This window comes from Macadamia integrifolia, unplaced genomic scaffold (assembly GCF_013358625.1).
Source record: "Macadamia integrifolia cultivar HAES 741 unplaced genomic scaffold, SCU_Mint_v3 scaffold86, whole genome shotgun sequence".
Lineage (NCBI taxonomy): Eukaryota > Viridiplantae > Streptophyta > Magnoliopsida > Proteales > Proteaceae > Macadamia > Macadamia integrifolia.
Window position 1 is genome coordinate 922,219 of NW_024870559.1, and position 22,129 is coordinate 944,347.

At 37.5% G+C, this 22,129-nt stretch overlaps 1 protein-coding gene across 4 annotated transcripts in view; it reads right to left on the reverse strand.

The window, feature by feature from the left end:
• Positions 1–4,742: 4,742 nt before the first annotated feature.
• Positions 4,743–22,129, reverse strand: part of LOC122070235 — a 26,048-nt gene continuing 8,661 nt past the window's right edge. The window contains exons 1-7 of one of the 4 annotated variants that reach the window (XM_042634363.1): positions 13,220–18,346; positions 12,564–12,972; positions 11,920–12,157; positions 8,254–10,940; positions 8,026–8,174; positions 5,718–7,526; positions 4,743–5,329 (exon numbers count right to left, since the gene is read on the reverse strand). In XM_042634363.1, the coding sequence (XP_042490297.1) occupies positions 9,175–10,940; positions 11,920–12,157; positions 12,564–12,791 (2,232 nt within the window). In that variant the 5' untranslated portion in view covers positions 12,792–12,972; positions 13,220–18,346 and the 3' untranslated portion in view covers positions 4,743–5,329; positions 5,718–7,526; positions 8,026–8,174; positions 8,254–9,174. Of the gene's footprint in view, positions 5,330–5,717; positions 8,175–8,253; positions 10,941–11,919; positions 12,158–12,563; positions 12,973–13,219; positions 18,347–22,129 lie in introns of those variants that run through there. The other 3 variants (XM_042634361.1, XM_042634360.1, XM_042634364.1) reach the window with 3 other exon arrangements.

Sequence of the window (22,129 nt, forward strand, 5' to 3'; positions counted from 1 at the left end):
TCTAGAATTAAGTTTAGGGTTTTTGCTTGTTTGACTATGTATTTTACTTGTTCCATCAATTCAGTATGCTATTTTTTTATCCAAAAAAAAAAAAAGTATACTATTTTATACATCAAAATTTAAAAATTTTATGAAAAGAAACAATCAATTGTAACAATCTTTTGGCTCAGGCCTACTAACGATGTGGTTCTTCTTTTGAAATAGTTGACCCTTACTATGATAGATATATATAGATATAGACATAGATATAGATATAGATATATATTTCTAATATTGACAAATTAAAGCTTATTTCTTTCTTTTATCAAATAATAATAATTATTATTATTATTATTATTATTATAGATTATTTTGAGTATGTGGATTTCATAAAAAATGATTTTTTTATATCAACAAGATTATGACCTAAATTTCAAACATTTGAGCTAAACATAGATTTTACATGTACTCATGTAAACTCATTAATGGATTTTGGATCTCTACACCCACCATGATGGATAGAGGATCTCTTCATCTACCATGATGCAAACCTATGGTTGGACTTAGTGGCAAGTGACTTTTATCATCTACTCCCACATCACATCCCATTGTATGAAGTCAAAGTGGTGAAGGAAGTATAGGTAAAACCATTCTTCTCCTCTAGTGGGGTTCGACTCCAACACCTCATGATTATGATGCCAAAGTGCCAACCACTAGGCCACCTTGACATATTATTGGTTATTTTATTAGAGACCATCATGGCAATATTTATGTGGCAATCTTTGATCCTGTGAGCTTTCAATCTCCCTTATTGGGTGAGGTTTTGGCTATGTTTCAAGGCCATTTCGGAGTCTTTCATTCATCTTCTAATGGAATCTGACTATAGAGAGGTTTGCACATACATCTCAGGGAGTAACACAGCTCTTCCATTTCTCCCTCAATCGGTGGTTAAGGACATCGTTCCTATTGCATCTTATTTCTTAGAATGTCACTTCCAATTATGCCTAAGGAGTACTACTCGTTAGCTAATCCTTAGCTAGGAAGACCTTATCCCTTACGAGTAGGATAGTATAGCCAAATTCCACTCTAAAGTTGACGAAATCTTGTAATTTGAAAACTATGAGCAAACTGAATAGATTTGTGTTTACCCAAAAAAAAAATTCAAACAAACAAACTGTGCCAAGGGAAACTTAGTCCAAATATTTATGTTTACATGGAGAGAGAGAGAGAGAACAAACTCATGTGATTTATTAGGAAAAAGCACAAATACTAATACTACATAAACAAAGGCAACGGTTTAACAGTATAAGACGCACAAAATTTGAGCAGAAACTTGATTACAGAAGGATCGATGTCTATATCTGAACTGATGGATAGATAAATTCATGGCTGATTAAGATCAAAAAGCACTAGTTAATAGACTTTGTGAGGTGGGACCCTTGTGCGAGTGTATATAGATAAGTACCCACCATACATCTTCAGTGCTTGATTGCAATCTATGATCACCTCCTCATTCCTTGGAGGGTTTTGCAGCTGCTGCTCCAATCCACCTTGATTACTTGCCTGTGTAATGGGCCTGAGCTTTCGGCCATAGAGTTCATCAAGAATAGCAAATCCTTCTTGCCCTACTATGGAGAGATTGGCCTTCTTTTGATGAGGCATGTATTTGTAATTCTAAAGATCACCACTACTTCAAAGTTCAAAACACTTAAGAAGTTGGTTTTGGGCTCACACAAAGCTAGTCTTGCTTCTAGGCCTTTTTATAGAGAGCTTTCTAACCCTTCCTCAGTCATCTCATCTTTGTTCCTTCTAGAAACATTTCTACATATATACTCCAAAGATGCTTAACAATAATTGAAGTTAATTTAGTAGAAATCAGGCCATGTAAGAGCATAGAATCTAGTTAACATTATGGGGCATGGGGCCGTTTGTATTAGTTAAATGGGCAAGAGAACGCTTTCCACTAGCACAGATACATGCCAATGTGCGGCCAATGGGAAGGTATGCGTAATTATCTTCAGCATATAGTAGCATGATTTTTTTGCACCCGTTGTGTCTAGGCATGACACACACTAGTGGATAGCATTCTTTCTTCTTCGTAATTAATTATATCAAATGCTCCTTTCTTATTTCTAATGGGCCTACTCTTGTTCAACCAGATGGCTTGGTATGGATTTTCTATGTTTTAGATTCACTAGAACATGAGATGAATCTCAGAAACCATGTTATATGGACAGCATAAAAACCAAATGAACTAAGCTTTCCTGGAGACCAATTAGCTAATCACTTAATCTAGCTTTGTTGTTGGAGTTAATGGTTTCTTTCAGTCTATATTGTGTATTCTTTTTTATTATTAATCATGGCTAGCTCCACATGTATTAAATATATAAGTACTACTTTACTCCTAATGGAGTTACTGTTGTTCAAATCAAAATAATGGCCCCACAAATAAATAATATTTCACATGTATTGACAGAATTTTTGGGGCATAATGACCAAATGATCCACAATTTTGTGGAATATTTATGATCAGATCAATTGATTGTCAAGGCCACCTAATTTGACAATTTTAAACACCAATTGTTAGTCCTCAAATACTATGATTATTAGGGTCTATAATTAAGGATCCGGTTCCTCTCCAATTCTTAATCTTCCAACTTTTATCCAATTCTCTATGTGCGCACATCTCTTGTACATTTTCAAAATCCAATGTTTGTGGAAGTTTGAGGCATTTGAAGGGTTAAAATGGATTCAAATTCTAAAAGACTTCCATAATCATTGGATTTTGAAAATGTATAAGTGTCATGCACACAAAGAGAATTGGGAAAGAATTAAACGATTAAGAATTGAAGAGGAGCCAAATCTGATCTTATAAGGGCAGTCTTTGTTATGTCAGTAGTTTCGTGGCAATTCTTTTCCCAAAGAAAAAAAAATCAACTTGAGAGGTTCTACAACAAGTGGTCAAGCATTTTTTTGGATACATTGATCGTTATGGAAGCAACTTCATGACCTTTATAACACATCCCTATTTGTTCTCCATATGCATCTCGAATCAACCTCTCCCACCTTCCACATCGCCATCAGCAAGAGAGACTAAAACTCTTAGGAAGATAAGAGAATAAGAAACACTTTAAAGAGTCACTCGAAATCTGAACCTGCTCTACCCATCAACTTGCAACTCGTCAAGAATTATTGGAGGAAAGAAGAAGAAACTTCTAACTTTGCTGTCTATTCGGATAGGAAATCGGCAATCAGATCGTCCATAAGCTTCTTAATTAATTCTTCAAATTTTCTATGTACTTATTTTTAACTACTTTAGGTTATATGAGCCGTATTTATAAGACTGTAATTAAATATCTGAGTATTTATTCATTGTGGAGCTTTTCTTTTCTTTTTTTCCCTTTTTTTTTTTTTTTTCTAACGACGAGTATCCAAGCCTTTGGCCTGACTAGTCCCACGGGCTCATACTGACTCCACAATCGCATGGACCGAGTCATAAATGGGTTGAATGAGAATCATTCAACTTTCACTGAAAGCAGTGAAGAACACTAAACACCCCCGTGTGAGTGGCCCCGAGGAGGTAAGAGGAATCAAACTCAGACATTAAGTATTGGTGATTAGTCATTCAACTTAATTATTTCTTATGGATTAGCCCTAAACTAGAAGGTTAGGACTTATGATAGCCATACGTATCTTAACTGGGACCTGCTTATAAATCATTAAGAAGAATAATCCTAGAGTGCCCATCATTGTGATCAATATGCTTATAGATCATTAAAAGGAATATTCCTTGAAGCCTTATCCAAACAAATGGAACTAAATTGGCTCAGTTACTTGGATCCATGCTTTTCAATCAGCTCTATTTAATGTCATACTTAATACAAGGCCCAAGTTATGCATGTCTTTCCTCACCACTTCTGGTAAGGTCATTTTAGGTCTGTCCCCAACTCTTTTAGATCATTCAATATTAATCAAATCACTGCTACTAATTACTAGAATGAATGAATCTTCTAAATACAAGTTGCAATAAATATACTAAGGTAGTGACTCAAAGAGCATAAGTGCATATTCTATGTAAGAAAGTCACTGTTCTGCTATCAGGAATTGCATTTTTCGCTAAAAGATCATGTATGTTAAAATTTCAAAGAAAGAATGAAGAAATACACAATACACAGCATCTGCCACCCAAAACGCAGGCGAACAGAGCTACAAATAAAAGGAAGCGGACCTTAGAACCTCTGTCCCACCTTCTGCATTGCCATCAACAGGATTAGGAACCAAGACGCCTCTAACTAACACTTACAGAAAAAATAACTTGCTGCAGGCCAATTTATCACCTGATCCATAGTTTCGAATCTTGCTGTAGACTTCGCCAGGAAATCCGCTATGGTGTTTACTTCACGGTAACAATGTAAGAATTTCCACTGAACAGACTCCAAAAAAAAAAAAATCTCAGCCCCATCCATTGTATAGTCTCCACTCACTTCTAACAATTTGTAGAATCCGGTTGCCTAACATTAATTACAGGGTGGTTTGCATATCTAACAAAAGAGAATATCGTGGAGCAGGCTTTAACACCAAACTTGATGGTGTGAATCTAATCTATAGTGGCTCAGATGGACTATTAGAATTTGGTTCTCTCCAAACAAAATAAAACAAACAGAAGAGAAAAATACTGAAGAAAATGAGAGAACAAAAATTGAATTGATTTGTCTTCCTCCAATGATTTATCAATATTGCAGTACAAGTAAACGCGAAAATGGAAAAGTGAAAATAAATTCACAATAGAGAATCTTAAAGAGATACAATCTCTAAATTTGACCAACAATATGAAACTAATTTCATACACAATAGACTTACTTTTAGCAAATTAGATGTTTTACCTACTGCCCTAGTAGCTACAGAAAAGCATAAGATGACAACGTCCAACATAGACGCAAAAAATAAGATTGTCAGTAATATCTTGAACAACCCTCATAGCCAACCTTCTTGCTTCCCTTGAACCATCTAACCATATTACCATCATCAATCAACAAACTTTCCGATACCCTCTTTCAAGCGCTTTGAATAGCCCCGGATGTTACTTCTGGCTTTTGGGACCTGGTAGCTACCTGCACATCCATAGTTCAAGTCAACATAACAGATGTGAGATTTGTCAAAAAACAGAAGCCCATCCAGCAGTAATGGCGGTTGGTACAGAACACCCATTAGATATAACTGGATGATCCAAAGAAGGTAATGCCAGGTAATCAGACAATGACATAGAGAAGTGAGTAGAAATAGAAATAGTGGAGAAAGGTTCAGCATTCTAATCAAGATCAGCAGCTCACCAAAGAATTACTTGCATAACCTGATACAGCCAAATTGATCTCTCGGTGGGAAAAGGACACGTGTCGCCCCTGAGACACGTGTCGTCCACCAGATAAGGATTCCAAAGACTCAGTCACGCTCGATCACGTCGTTTGCATGAGGGGAATATTCCCCACAAGAAGGACGGCCGTATGGGAGAAGGACAGAAGAAAAGACAAGAAAAAATCCTAGACCCGAAGAACCATATAAGGAGGCCGAGAGGAAGGAAGAAGGTAAGCTCTCAGACCCTCACCATTACTCCCTTACTGAAAACTGTGCGGCCGACCCTAACTTGAGCGTCGGAGGACTAACCCCGGACAAAGCTCCGGGCCTCCACCGTCTGTGCTTGTGCAGGACCAACTCGCGGGGTTTTTTGGCAGCAACATAACCAAATGAGGAGAAGGATTAACATTTTGTAACAGATACCTATTGCAAGCAGCCCAAATGAAATACATAGTAATTGCAGCAATAACACACGAGGCTTATCAATTAAGAACAAGGTAGATGAACTAACTATATTCAAACAAGTAAAAAAGAGAAGACTGGAGGTATTCTGTGTGAACATCCAAATATCCAATGGCTTTGCCAGTCAAATATGTTTAGCAGATGTACACGAAAAGAACAAATGCCATAAACAACGAAAGCATTTACCAATGAGGCCCTATCAATTAGTACTCACTGATGAAATCAATTATAGACACTAATACAATTAGATCCACTCTTAATAGACAAACTTGGGATTTACGATCCCAGGTAATACCGGTTCAGGATCAAGGGATCCTTTTCTATCACCCAACTCACTCTTACTCAAATAATTAACAACTAAGTGAGTAGTCAACACAACTCTGCAAGAGGGGACAAAACCATTCATCACTAGAGGGGTTAATACTTATAGCAGTACTCAGAATAGAGTTAGCAACAAGAGGGTAAAAAGAGATCTCACCAGTCCAGAATTCCAACCATTATTAATCAAACTAGAGTCCAAGGAATCCTTGCGACTTGAGTCTAAAATAGGTCTTTCATTTCCTTTCCCGAAGCCATCTAAAACGTTAGAGATCTAGTAACTGAAGAAATACTCAAGACTTTAGGAATGTAAAATGAAGTTAGCCGCACCTGCATATCTATAGTTAATGAAATCTTAAAATTGCAGAAGACATCTTATACAACATTCCTGTTATTGCTTCGTTCAAGCTGAAGCCCTTACACAGTTAATTTTGGAAATAATTTATTAAATCTCATTGGCATTTGGCAGAAAATGTATAATGGTTGATGCTAAACTAAAAACTTATATATAGGACTTTGAATTTCTATGCTTCCAACCCAACCGCCCCCACAACCAAGTAGTAGCAAATGTTTCCCCAATTTTAATATCTTTTCACTCATCAGAAAAATAATCATGCTGAACCTTTTTGTAAGCCAGATTCCACCAGACTCTGTCTAACGTGTCAAGAAGACAGTGGGCAATCCCTAAATTGTGAACCAAAAAAAGAAGAATGAACAAAAGGATTGGTTCAATTTGCTTAGAATAGGAAAAAAAAATTGTAGATTTGATAATTTCTGTAAATAATGAAATTGTTTTAAAATTGAGTAGACATTGGCTGTAGAAAGAATAAAGGAAGAAACCTATTAACTGGAACAGGAAAGAGAAAAAGATTGCATCAAATTAGTCCTTTCCCTTCTTTGACAAATTATAGTAAAAAATGAGTCTAATATCTGCAAATTCAGCAAAGAAATAAGACATTGGCGGTAGAAAGAAAGAAGGAAAAAGCACAATAAATGGAACAGGAAGGAGAACAAGAATGCATAAGTATTTCTTTCCTTTGCCCTTCTTTACCTTCAATGAATAAAATTCTTCTTTCCCTTCTTTGACTTGGTAATTCCTTTCCCCTTTTCATTCTCTTTCATAGTTCCTAGTCCTTTCAACTTCTGATGGAATACTTACAGTTGAAGCCTTCTTCTTCCCCTTCTTTCCCTTCTTAGACTTGGTTTTTCTCTTACCCTAGTCATTCTTTTCTTCTCCCTTGCTGCTGTGATTTTGAGTTCCTGTGGCAACACCATCCTGTAATGCTTCACTGATTGGATCTGGCTTACTTTGTGAGAACAGGTAATCCAACAAGTTCTCCAGTCTTGGCCCCCTTTCACTCAACTTTCTAAAGAGTTCTAAAATTGTTGAAATATTATTCTTAAGCTCTTCATAACTGAAAAAAATAAAAATAAAATAAACTAAAATAAAATAAAACATATTCCATCAGAATGAAATGAAGATTCCAAATACTCAGCTAGCAAACAAACTGATAGTAAAATCATTTTTTAATAATAGGAAATGGAATCCTCATTTTTTTTTGCAGGGTATTTTCTGGTTGAGCCATATGAAGCATAATAATAAGTGGGCTTTACTTGAACCTATCAATCACTTGAATGAGTTTCAGGTTCAACCAACTTATGAATAAATGTACAAAACAAATTTTGTAGGCCAATGTACCAAACAAACTATTCCCGACTCAGTAAAAGCTTTTGACAGAGATAAATAAACATTTTCTTGGAGATAAATTGCCGATTTCCATAGCCATTCAAATAAATAGCAGAGGACAGAAAATGCAACTCCAAGGATATAACGGCAGGCAGGAAGTGATGCACGCATCCACCACCCAACCTGCCTACATATGCACACACAAAGAGGGGGAGATTGAAACTAACCCCACATCCAAGGCAAAGGAGAGCTTAACCAAATCACCAAAAATGTGTTTTGCTTCTTCAAACAAGTTTTCCTCATTTCTAAGAATTTTATTCTGCCTTAATTGGGCTATAGCGAACTCCATAATGCAAATAGATTCCTCCACTGACACCTAGGAAAAGAAAAGGAAAACATTTACAGGCACGTTTGATCAATGAGACAAATAACAAGGATGCATTTAGATCTACTACCTTTATCTGTGAAATATTAGAAGCCAGGCTTGTAGCATTGCCATAATCTTCAAAAGTTTTCCAAAACTTCCCAAAAATCAATTGCAGATCATTTTTTTCATTCCCATCTTCCATCTCAATGTTGGTATCCACCTTCCCACCTGACTCATTGGCAGAAGAAAGTCTACCATTTTTCCTCTCATCAACAGTCATTGATAACCTTGATAGAGAAGGAGATTCAGTAATATTCCTTTGATAAGTTCTCCCTGAAGCAATATCTTCATCACATGAAATATTCCTTTCCGATTCAACAGAACAAATTTGATACTCTGAAACTTTCAAACTCTCAGGGAATAAAACTCTTAATATATCCTCTCTGCATTGGATGGCCTTCATGTGTACAACTAATACATCTGAACATAAACTTTCTGGACAACCACTTCCTGAAATCAGTACAAGAGGATTCTTGATAGTTTTGAGTGCTTCAGCAAGCACATCAGAAAAACTATGCTTTCGCCTTCCCTGAAGGATCACATAGAATGCACGAGGCAACTGGGTGATAACTTCGTTCCTACTTAGCAGTTTATAAAGTAGACCAAAATGCCTCCCACAATTCAGACAAACTAAACTAATCACTACAATAAATCTTAACACTAATCCTGGATAATAGTCCTTAATAGTGAAGTTGGACTTCTCAAGCCATTTAAACATCCCATGCTCATCGAATAAAAGTTGATGATTTGTCCAGCAATAAAATCATATGAATCTTGTAACAATGCATGCATATTAATAGCCCGACGAATGCTGGACCTAGGATTCCACTCTTGGCATGCAAGAGACTCAGTAACAGAAGCTTTGGTTGTGAAAAAATATCCTTGGCAAGAAGCTATCCAATACAAAAGGCGCTCAATAAGATATATGTAACAGTGAGGTGACATATAGTCAGAATCCATCTTCCAGGTCAGGCTGAAAGTCACACTGAAAGTATCTTCCAGAGCCTGTTGAAGCTTCCGAACTAGAAAGATCCGTGCAAATCCTGACCTCTTGTTTTTTTTTCAACTCCTGAACGACTGCTTCCCAAGGTGCATTAACAAAAAATCTGCTTGCAATCTTCTGATACAGTGCATCTGTTAGATCTCCAGATACAAAGATCAGCATCATCACCCTCCCAATTTGCCCATATGTTGGCTTACCTTCCAAATGTATGTTATCAATTATAACATCTTTGAGTAAATCCATAAAAAGAGTGGTCTCCCTCCAGGCAATCAAATTCTCTGTCATTGCTTGCCTCCAGTCGTGGGGAAATAAAATGTCGAAGAAGCGCACTCTAGATGATGCAACGAACTCCTGCAGTTCCCGTAAACGGTATTTCCATACCTGCAAATCTGACTTCAATAAGAATTGCGCTACTTGAAACATGTGGAGGACAACCATCCCTTGACAAAATAATCGGAAAAAATTGCACTTGGCAAAATCATAAAGGGCTTCCAGTCTCTGCAATACTTTCAGACCAGCTAAGGATACTTCTGGACACCAGTGACTCCTAGCAGCAGAGACAAACTGTTGAAGATTGAGACCAACCAAGTGCCGATTTTTCCAAATGTCACTTTTATTAATTTCCTTAACCCAACATGCATCAGAATTGAGCAAAAGGTATAGAAAACCATGATTATTTTTCTGCTTTCGTACACCCAGATAATCCAAGCAAAACTGTCCATGGTCCAAATATTCATTCTTACGATTGGAACCAATAGACTGTAGGTATGAAAATATGTTTCCAACCATTCCCTTCCAAAAGTTCCAAAAGTAAACAAGTGATTCAATAGAGAGCTTGATCCTGCAAATGGTGTTATACGCATGATTCATCTGATCCAGGACGATTTCCTGTTCCCACTCATATTTAGAGGGTCTTGGTTGAAAATGAAGATCAAGAATTTTACAAGCACAGAAACATTGAGCTAAGAAATTTCTAAATTCATCGGAAGCCCTTAAGTATTGTCCCATTTCTAACAAACTGCCCTCTTGGTTTAATAATATGTTTGCCTCCATGCTGACCATGTCATAGAAGAATTCCGACTTACCTTTGGCAATCGACTTGGCTTTCATTAAGAGTTCTTCCTTCTGAGGAAAATGGCTTGGTGGCCATCCTTTCCTTCCAGAGCCCCAAAGAGACATTCCAACAACATAAAAGATAATCAACCTCGATGCCTTTTCAAAATCTCCAGCCTTCCCTAGCATATCAGCCTCACAAAGAATATCACCTTTCAGCCTTGCAACGCTGGCAGCCTCCATAAAGTTCCCAAGTTCTTCCTCCAACAACACAAGCTCAGTCAAATAATCCCATGACCTCAAGAAAATGCGAATGGAATCGATAGAATAAAATTCCCTCACATATTTCATTATACTTCCCGTATTTTTAAGCTTATCATAGTACCTTGCACAATTCTCAAGGAAAGCTTGTTCTGTTTCATCCAATCTTTGAAGCTTTGCAACTATATCCATGGCAGGAGTTGAATTTTCTTTCCAGCATTTAAGGAATTGTAGTCCCTCGTCAAAGAGTTTTCCCTTTGTGCAAGCAATCAAGCACTTTGAGAAATTGTTGCTCCTAGCATATACATTAGCAGCACGACTCCAGCATTCAGCAATGGAGAAAAGGTCACCAGCATCCTCAAGCCTTGATTCACCAAATTTCTCCATATAAATCATACCTGCATCGTAGGAAGCTACAAAAATAAGCATTGTAACTGCTAATCAATGTTGCCTACCAAGCAACCATTGGGACAACAAAAAATAGCATGAAGATAAAAGAAGGCTTGCATACACAGGTTAGTGACCCTGCATTTAAAGAGTTAAAGATCAGATATCTTCTACAATAAAAACACTACACCCAAGATGATTGAAAGCCATTCTTTTGATGCCCCTATGAACATACAATACTTCATTCTTTATTCTTCCTCCCCTACCCCCCACCAAAAAAAAAAATGAAAGCGTAAATGGATAATAACTACTGAAAAGATCAACTTTTCAAGAGTGACACCAAAGTTGTTCCAGAAACTCTGAAATCACATAAATGCACCACATCTGATGTCAACAAAGAGTGACACCAAAGTTTGTTCCAGAAACCCTGAAATCGCGTAAATGCATCACATGTGATGTCATCGCTAGGCAATCACTACTAAAGCTCATTAGTAATAGATGCTTCATCATTCACTACAAGATTTAGGTTTGTGCCTGTTTACTGTTGTTTTCTAAACTGCATATGTTAATAATTATTTAATATAATAAATTTCGATCAAGCAATGCTGTCCCTAGATAGTTATTTTTTGTTTACGTTAGCAATGCATCTCATTTGGAGATGTATGAATGCAACAAAGATCTTATAAAATAAGCAGGTATCTGATGTGTATATTGAGATCTATGAAGTTGTTCAAATCCTGAGAATGACCAAAAATCTCGCAGGGAGTAATGTAACTTGAGAAGAATAAGTTGAGTAACAAGAGTTCACTAAAATTAAAATACATGCCTCAAATTTTTCATAGGACTAAAAAAAATAAAAATAAAAAATAAAACCAAAGATCCCAGCACCCAGTTCTAGATCTGCACTTAATTTTCTGAATGAACCACAAAATAAGACTTGTAGGTAGTAAATATAAACTACAAAGTGCTCTATCACTGTACAACTCATACCTGCTCGTTCATATTCCTGTAACTCAATAAAACACTTGACAGCAGACTCAGCTTTACCAATTACTTCATAAATCTCTGCAGCTTCCAAAAGAGCAATATGCCGCATTTTAGAATTAAAGCCATGCATACGGTGAGCAGCAGCTCGAAGACCAGATGCTTTAGCCCATTTCTCCTTGCATGTGTCTCCAGATCTTTCAAAGCACATTGCAGCCATCTCAAAATTGCCCTCATTACATAGCTGCGACAAAACCAATATTTGCATAAATGATAGAGGGAGGATGATCAAAAGTACCCTCTAACATTATCAAGCAAGCAGTAATCAGTGCAAGATGCAACCTAATAAAAGAAATTTATTTTGCAACAGATAGATTCAAGAACTTGTTGCATTGGAACTTCTAGACAAGTGGAGAAATATGGTCTCTGTTGGAAGACCGGGGCCACTGTAATTCTTTCATGCTTCTGTTTTTTTTTTTTTTTTTTTTTTCCTACTTTCTTCCCCTTTCTGAAAAGGAATCCAAAAATTGAGAAACTGCTTTAACAGCTATAGCACTACACTATACAAGGACAAAATCAAATAGATGGTGGATAGGATGGTTAAGATGGGCCACCAAACCCTCAAAAAGTGTTATTGGCCAACTTTATACCTTTATGCCACATAAATGCCACTCCTCTTTATTGCTTGCAACTTGCATCGCCTGTACAAATGAACTATCAAGTTGTCGAATTTGCACCAGACACAAATGTTTCCAGTAATCAAACATAGGACTTGACAACACCTCAATGTTCTCACAGATCCACAACCTTTGCCTTGTACGAGTTATTGCTACATATAATTGCTTCAATTCAGAGCAAAGAAGATTATGTTTTTCCATATTGAAACTTGAAATGATCTTGCTGCAGATGCATCAAGCATATCCTGTTCTTTCATATACTCATACACAACTCTCCACAGATTGTTCAATGGAAATGAGCCAAAAAAGTTGTATAACGGTACATCCAGCAACAGCAGAAAATAAGGTCCAAGTTATCAATCATGCAAATAATCCACGTAACCTGACAATGAAGTTCAGTAAATATTCAATTGATCTTTGCTATTCTACCAAACTAAGTTATTTCTCATACAAAAAACTCTTTTTTTGGTACAGTTTTCATGCTCTAGTCCGTATGTAAGAGTACTCCAAACTAGGTATTCATAGTACACATTTGTAACCTTTTACTGACTAAGAAGACTTACAAAAAATGAATAAGGCACTGAAAGGCACTTCTGTTTCACAAGATGGAAGCTGAAACAAATGCTCACCTGAAACTCAAGCCCTTTGCACTCAAGTATTGTTAAAACAAGAGCTTGTTTTCCAATATCGTTTACAACTTCCTTCTTTGCGGAATCATCTCGTACCAATATGACCTGCTGAGCTCCAAAGCCAATCATACTTCCAGCAGTAGTTCCATTATTGGCAAAAATAGTTAGGATTGAATTTTCATCTTTACCAGATTCAATTACAACAGGAGGTTCTCCAAATATAGGACTTGTCTCAGGAGTTAAAACATCAATAGAGTGTGGAAAGAAATGATACAAAGGTCAATCACACTCTGTGCCAGATTTAGAACACCCGCATGGGTTCGGAAGTTCTGGTTTAAATGGAAAATCTCTGAGACACGTGGTTGGCTACTACTTTTACCTCTCTCACTGCTACCACTTGCTGATTCCAAATGGAACTCTTTGAAGAACATAGATCTTATATCTTGGAATCTGAAATCAATCTCCCTGGCAATAGTTTGGGCAGTATCACCAGAAAAAACAAAGCCATCAGAAGAGTTTTTACAAATATATTTGAAAAGTGCAATCTGCCTCATGGTGAGATCTTGAACCTCATCAATATAGACTAAATCCATTTCCTCACCTTCATAGCTTCAAACTCCCAATCGGAGATGAAGGTCAATAACTAAATCGGCCAAGCCAAACTCCCCATTCCTAAGCTTCTTCTTCTCATAATTAAGAAATATATCATAAATTACCTCCCTTCTTTCTCTACTTAAGGTGGACAACCGAGCTCCAGAAAGGGAAACATTATCCTCTCGGCTAAGTTTACCATTGTGTGCCTTGCCTTCACCCATTCCACCTTTTATATGGGAAATTATCTCAGTAAACACTCTGGAAGAATCAAACTCCTTAATCAGCTTACTATTAAAATGTGGCCAGTATAATGAATTAAATCTTTCATAATTAACCTCCTTCGTTCTAATGAAGGCCTGTAATGCAACTGAATTAGAAATTCCTGTTTTACCAAGAAGAAATTTATTCACATCATGAAATCTAACGAAAAATGAGTTTTCCATGCTTGCATCAAGCATCATAAGAAACTTCTGAAAAGTTATGATTAGAGGGTAGGATGAAGGTGGAACATCATGGAAAGAATCAGGAATATCCTTGACGACATTTGTGTCATCAATATCATGCATATCAATTGAGTTAGCTCTGAAAAACTTCCTCCACTGGTAAAGCTGCACACATCATAGATCTTTTATCAGAAAATAAAAACCAAGCTATGGAGACATTGTATCCTCCTTCTATGAACTGACAAGATCTATAACATCATTTATAGAAATACAAATAATCAGAAATTCATTTTCATGCAGACATAATTATAGACCTTGTGGCCAACTGAATGGATAGCCTGAATCATTTTTCAAGTAAATAAAATTACTTTATCATCCGTAAACAAAATGTAGAATGGAATGATTAAAACAAAAAGAAACTTTTGTAGGTGAACCAATTAGTTAGAATGGGGCTTTATTTAATTGACCCGAATTGAAAGGATAAAATTAACACGTCACTCATAAGGACACACTATTTCATCAGCCATTTTATTTGTTCAAGGTTAACCATAATACTTGTCCAGAAAATCCAACAATAGATCTTTTCACACATCATTCTCCATATTTGTTAAGAATATTGAATTAACCCGACAAAGGTAGGAAGGGAGCGTAAAGTCATTATTAGTATAGTCTTTTTGTTGGTCTGTTGCTCAGGTATTGGTAGTCAAAGGTGCTGCTAGCTCAGCTTTACCTGTGCATTCATTCACCAAATCTTGTTCAGCTCCATCCAAGCTCGGTTTTGTCTGAATCTCCGTGGAAGAAGAAGCAGTTCACCAGCCATAATTCATGCATTTTGCAATGTTGGACCACAAATTCGATATCAGAATTTAAACCCCGCATATGTCAGCTTGACCTTTATTTCACATGTTGGCTCTGCCAAATGAGTTTTAGGATCATCAGAACAGGTACGCACCATGCGATAGATCAGCGAAGCGTAGGCAGGCTCAGAGAAGGAAACGCTAAACACTTCGGCCTAATGGGAATGAGCAACGACGAATTCGCTACGTCACGGTCTTACTCTTGTTCTTTGCTCACATCACTCTCTTTCCAAGAGCCCAGGCTGGATAGGTGTACCACGGGTCACGAAAACCTCGCACATGCCGGCCAAAGGATTCCTAACAGCTCAGTGTGAACGAAACATTTTATCCACACCAATCCTAAGTTGAAGGTGTGAATCCGCCAAACGGGGAGGCTGCCCAGCAAGAGGACTATCCGCGGCATGGCAGTATAGCAGCTTTATTTATCCCGCTCAGCAGCTCCAACAAGCCCATCAGTCTCTTGCCGCCTAAAACTCTGCCAAGAAAGCACAATCATGTATGATCCTATGTGCCCCAGAGAATGCTATGTTCTTGCTTCCCAACTCGGGAAGAAGGAAATTGCCGGTTGGGTGGGTCCGACCAAGAAAGGCATGGGAGCAAAGAATCATTCTATTTCAAGGTCTGTTGGTAGGTCAGGTTAAGTTGTTGAGTTTGAAAGGAAGGAAGGTTTTTCAGTTCCCAATCTATACTCAATAGACAGCTAGCCGAAAGCAAGGTTTGGGACCCTATTGGAACCCTATCACTTAAAGGCGGATAGTGGGGAGGCATGATCCTGCCTACGAAACCTTTGTACCAAAGTTCAATATGCAATGGTGAGATTAGGACTACCGACCTGGCTGACGCAGGCTGCTGGTGGGGCCATGCCCATTCTAACTCTTCTTCCTTATACAACCGGAATAAGGAACCTTAGAATTCATGCTACCTGTCAATGAAAAAATAGGATTTGAGAGGACCAGACCACTAGCGCACTAGAACCACCAGGCAAGTCCTTCCGTGCACATTAGCACGTGCCTGAGCTTTGCTTTTTGTTTACCACCAGGAGAGAGTGGTCTACAATCAATTAGCTCAGCCATTGCTTGGTTGCATGGGCAACGTGCAGTAGTTTGATTGCAGCTGATTGTAAATCAAGTAGAGGGAAGGAATTGGGGAGGCCGGATAACTCAACCTTAGCTCTCATCCAAAACCTAGCAAATAGACCGTTGGGAACCACAAAATGTTGCGTTAGATAGCACAAGAGATGACAAGGAAGCAGGAGGAAAGAAAGGAGATGTAGCTTACACAAAGATGCTGGAAAAGTGGAAGTATGAACTTATCTATTAGGCCCGCCTGCCAATCATGCCATTACTTTTGAAGCCCTTAGGTATGCCTTTTCGGACCCAGCTTGAAGATCTAAGTTTTTTATAGTCTAGTAACCTCTTTCTCTTAAGGATAAACCGATGGAACGAGGTCTCTAAGCCTGTGACCTGAACAGCTCGCTCAATGCACGTTACATGCTCCTATATTGCGTTTCCTTCCATAAATATATCATTTTGATTTTTTTGCACAGCAGGAGATCAAAAGCATGAGTTCGACCTCGATGTAGTGAGTTCTGAGACAGGTAGGTACTATAAGCTTAATTCACTGAAAATAATTATCATTTAAATTGTGTGTAGAAAATGGATATATTATAATCAATGGTCAATATTTCAATCAGCAGAAATTTAAAAATTACAGTAGAATTTATGGCCCAACAATTACCAGAATTATCACTATTGTTTCATTATGCCACCTTCAATCAACACTTCGAGAATAAATAAACTACTCAAATTATAGGGCAAAGGTTAAGATGCCTAACATCCTCTTAATCAGGAAGGATAAATGATCATCTAGATGATAGATGAAGACTGAGGGTGATAACAAGTTATCAGAGAACAACATAACTACATCTCTAATTACTATACTTAAGGAAGCCTGCTCTTTATTTGTCTTTCCCTAGTGAGGTTAAGATGGTTGGTCAGAAGATCATTGATGGCTTTCAGAGATTGAAAATTGAATAAGATATACATTAGATGGAAAGTGGTTCACATATTTAACAATAAATATTAGAAAGCAATGGCACATAGTTAGTTTAAGAATAAGTTTATTTGATATTTTATTAATATTCTAACCTAATACTGTTATAAAGTCAACAAATTTGAGTTTTTAAATAAGTATGTTTTCATTTCGAATTCATTTTAGGTTATTTTTTATTTGATACTATTTATTAGTCTTCTATTTTCTATTCTTATTCTTTTATTTTGATTATATTTTCTATTTTTAAGCTATTTTTTATAATTACTCTTATAGATTATAAGAAAAGTTTGATTTATAATTCATATATACTATTCAGACCTTACTACCATAACACAAATAGAATTTTATAATTTTTTTCATATAATTCAACATTTTTTTCTATAGTTTGCACTTTTTTAGAAGGAAATAGCACAGAATTCTGCTAGTAACCAGATAAAAACTCACTCCATTTGATGCTTCTATGGAAGAAGCAGGAAGCATCTCAACTTACTGCTACTTTTTAAAGGTGAAACTCAGCCCAGGTTGAGTTGGCTTGTTGTTAACCATAGAACAACCGAAGCAAACATATCCTCAAAGATTAAACCGACCTAGGCAGCCTTTTTTTTTTTTTTTTTTTGGCCAGATGGAATGGCACCAAAGTTGAAACTTCTTAATTGTGTAACTCAAAATGTTCCCTAGGAAGAAGTACAAACCATATATAGAAATGCAATCTCAGAATTCACTTGAGAACTCAAATCCAAATTGAATTCCACAAAGTACTGATGGAATTCCTAAGCCTAATGTGCACTAACCTCTAACCAACCAGACTTAGGACACTAGGGTGGGTTGCTCATCCATGGAGTGTACTTTCAAGCTATAACATATCTCGTACCTCTTGTTAGGTCTAGATGCCATAACCGGCATCATATTATAGATAAAAAATCTTTTACACATTAAGTACCCATGGTTTTAAGTATCCATAGTATCATACCGTATTGGCCGATACATATCGGATCGTCCCTTACCAATACAATACTACCAATAAGCTATATGAAAAATTTTAAATCCCTTCGTATCGATATGTTTCGTACGATACATACTGATACTCTATTTAACATTAAAAATCAAGATGAAATCTATGTTTCGGTATGTATTGGTATGTATCGACCAACACATACCGATATGGTATGATACATATCGATACGGTACAGTACGGTCATATAATGGCCAAGATGGGTCATTTCTCAGCAAAACATTATTTTTTAGAGGGTTTTGATTCCAAAGTTGTTGGCAGCCATTTTTCTCTCAAACTGTAGTGGAAATCAATGTTGGGAATCCGTATTACACCCATAAACAAAAACTCCAAACCTTGGATTCTCAGTGCGATACCCTCCATTTTAGTGTTTATGCATAATACATGTTATGTATAGCTTTTTTTATGCAAAATTGGATTCCGATATGATATGATACGATACGATACGATTGTTGGAATGTATGTAATAGTGGTACTTTAGGAACTATGTTTATGTTATATTGTCCTATTTTGTATTTCATTTTATTTTCCTTTCACCTCCCTAGGGAGGAATGTGTAATTCCCCAAATCATTATTAGAAACTAATATATGTGAGGTGAGCAATAGAGCTCACACACGTTAAGCTCTCATTTCTCTCTTCTCCTCTCATCATCTCTCCCTCTCCTCTTTACCTCTCTTCTTCCTTTCTCCTTGGTCTCAAATCTTACTCTTCTCAACTTTCAATTTGGTATCAGAGCTGCAAGGAGTTTGAGAGTCGACTAAGGTTCTTCCTCTCATTCTTTGAGTCTCTTTTGGAACCCTAGAAAATAAGGGGTCCAATAGAGGCTATACTATATAAAGAAATTCAATGAGGAGACCTAATGAAGCTTTAGAAGCATTTTGAAGACTCTTAGAGGGAGATTGAAGCATTACAAGGACCTATTGGAGCCTAAAACACGTTTTTGGTCCTTGTCCAGCATTATTGCCAACTCCTCCTTGGAGTTTCTCTTTCTCTCTCCTCAAGTGGCTGTTGGGGATGGGGCTAGGCTTGTAGTTTGGCCATCCTAAGCTGCGGTTCAAGAGTTTTGATGATTTTAGAGCACAACTCATATTCATGCTTGTTACCAGGTATCGCCGGTACTCTGTTTTACGCTTGTATGGTCTGAAATGACCTATACGGTGTTCTTGGGTTGTTTTTTGATGAATGTATCCTATCCTATGATGCATGTGTGTGATTTTGGAAACTACGAATTCCACTGTTATGACTTGGCTCATTTTTTCCATGAAACCTTAGATTGGTAGAAGATTTATCCAGAAGGAAACTACCAAGGATATCTGGGATAGTGCCCCTAAGACCTATAACAAGGTGGCTGACTCTGTTAAGGTCTATCAACTCCTTTAGAAGGCTCTCTCTATGAAGCAAGGAAACAAGACTATCTCTGATTATTACAACACTATTGTGGGACTCTGGGAAGAGTATGATCATTATCGGGACCTTCAGTTGTCTAATCCCGGTGATGAAACCAAGTTCTACAGGTCTCTTGAAAATGCGAGTTCTGATCTTACTAGGAGGGTTGAACTCAGATTACGAGCAAATCAAGATATAGATTTTAGGACGGTCATCCTTTCCATCCCTTGATGAGGTGTGTAGATACTTATTGAGTGAGGAGACCAGAAGAAGTACTATGATGTCTACTCCACTTAAGCGATCTGCTCTTTCTTCCACCACTCACAAAGACTGGCGTGGAGGTGACCGAGCCAAGGACCTTCTCTTGGGAATGACAGGGAGAGACTCTAACAGTGTGATCATTATGGGAAACCTAGGCACACTCAGGATAGGTGTTGGGTGCTCTATGGCCGCCATAGTACATGTGGTGGGTCTATTAGTACACGTGGTGGTTGCCGAGGTGGGGCTACAGCCCATGCTACTGTGACAGAGACTGATCCTTGAGGCATTGAAGTTCTTCGGAGTAAGAAAGAAATTGGTTTATCTCAAAGGGAATATGTACTTGATCTATTATCTATTGTAGGTTTGTTGGCTTTAAAAACTGTTGATACTCCTATGGATCCGGATAAAAAATTTGGTTCCACTGATGGTGAAGACTTCGAAGAAAAGCGCTGGTATAAGAGATTAGTGGGGAAACATATCTACCTCACTGTCACTAGACTAGATATATAATTTGTTGTTGATGTCATCCGTCAATTCATGCAATCCCTGAAGGTTCATTACGAGGCAGCTTGTCATATCTTAAAGTATTTTGAAGGGGCTCATCTATCGTCCCCATCAAAGTGTTGATATAGTAGGCTTCTCTGATGTAGAGTAGGCAAGTGATGATGGTGACAGGTGGCCAACCACTGGTATTGTATTTTTGTAGATGGTAGTAACATTGTCATTGGGCGAAACAAATTGAGCCATGGCTCATAATGCAGTCGAGTTGATGTGGTTAAAGTCATTAATTCATGAGATGAGATTTCTAATCACTCAACCTAAGAAAATGTTTTGTGATAACCAGGCAGCTATCTACATTGCAAGCAATCCTGTGTTCCATGTGAGAACCAAGTACATTGAAGTGGATTGTCATATCATTCGAGATGCTGCCATGAACAAATTGATTGTCACTCCCTTCTGCTGACCAACTTAACGATGTTTGTACTAAGCCCTTGCTTTGTCCTACTTTCAGGAAATGATGATCTAGGCTGGGCATGGGTGATGGGGTGATCTGTATGCTCCAACTTGAGGGGGAGTGTTAAGTAGTTAATATGGACCCTTTGTTCTGTGGGGTGCAAAGGATACATATGTTCCTCACAATATCTTGCATGTTAAGACGGTCACTAGTCCACGATGTAGTTACATTCTAATTTATATTTTGTCTTCATTTTCTTTCCTAGTTAGGGAGTTATTTTGTTTCCTAAGTTTGGATAGAATCTAAGTACAATTGAAATTGTTTCAAATAAATGCATTGAGAGACAACAGGCCATGATTCTGTCAACTCTGTGATGTGGATCCGAGGGATCGGATCACTTAGGGCCCACTAAACAACCAAATAGTTCACTCTAGACAAACCAGGGGCGATATTGTAATTTCAGGTACAATTTTGGAGCTTTATAGAGTGAAATAATTGACTAAGGACTTATCAGGAATTAATCCCAAAAAGAATGATCAATTCTGGAAATAAAAATAGTAGTGGGGTTAAACAGAAATAAAACCCAAGAATGAAGGGTAATTCTGCAAACTAGTAAAGAGGGGGGTGTATTAATAAAGAACTTAAAGTTAGAGGGCTTATCTGTAATAACAGCAATTGTTTATTTAAAACCCATATCTTCTTCTTCTCGACGGAACACCAGGCTAAGGCAGTAGACCAACAAGGCTTCAATGCAGAGAACTCCTTCAAATCTTGTCGACTGGCCATGAAACTTCAGGCATAGGCTGAGCATCCAGTGCTCTCTTGAATCCAACAGGTAGGTGTCACAAAAATAGCACACAAAGGGAGCGGTTGCACCTGCAACTCAGATCAAGTGGCAGGTTTGGGTTCAGCTTAGTTGCAGGTCTTGTTCCCCACCATTGGAAAGACCTCTGAGGCTGAAACTCTGGGGTTCAGGTCGCCTAGGAGAGAGGTTCTCACGCCCTAAGTCTCCGGCTCATCTGAGGGGCTTATCTACGGAGATCGATCTTCTAACTAGGGCTGCAACTGTCACCCAGAAAATAGAGTACCAGAAACTTCAACAGCAGGAAGCAGTGTTATCAATTCGGCCGAATAATTTGCGAATTATTTGTCCGAACCAAATTTTTCCGAATTTAATCAAAAATTCTGACCGAATCCGAATTAAAAATAAAATTCGGTAAAATTCGTGATTTTTTCAAAAGTGAATATAAAACGCGAATAATTCGGACTGAACCGAATTAAACCAAATTATTCGGTCCACTTAAATAGTATTTAAAAAAAAAAACAAAAAAACGAAAAAAAAAAAAAAA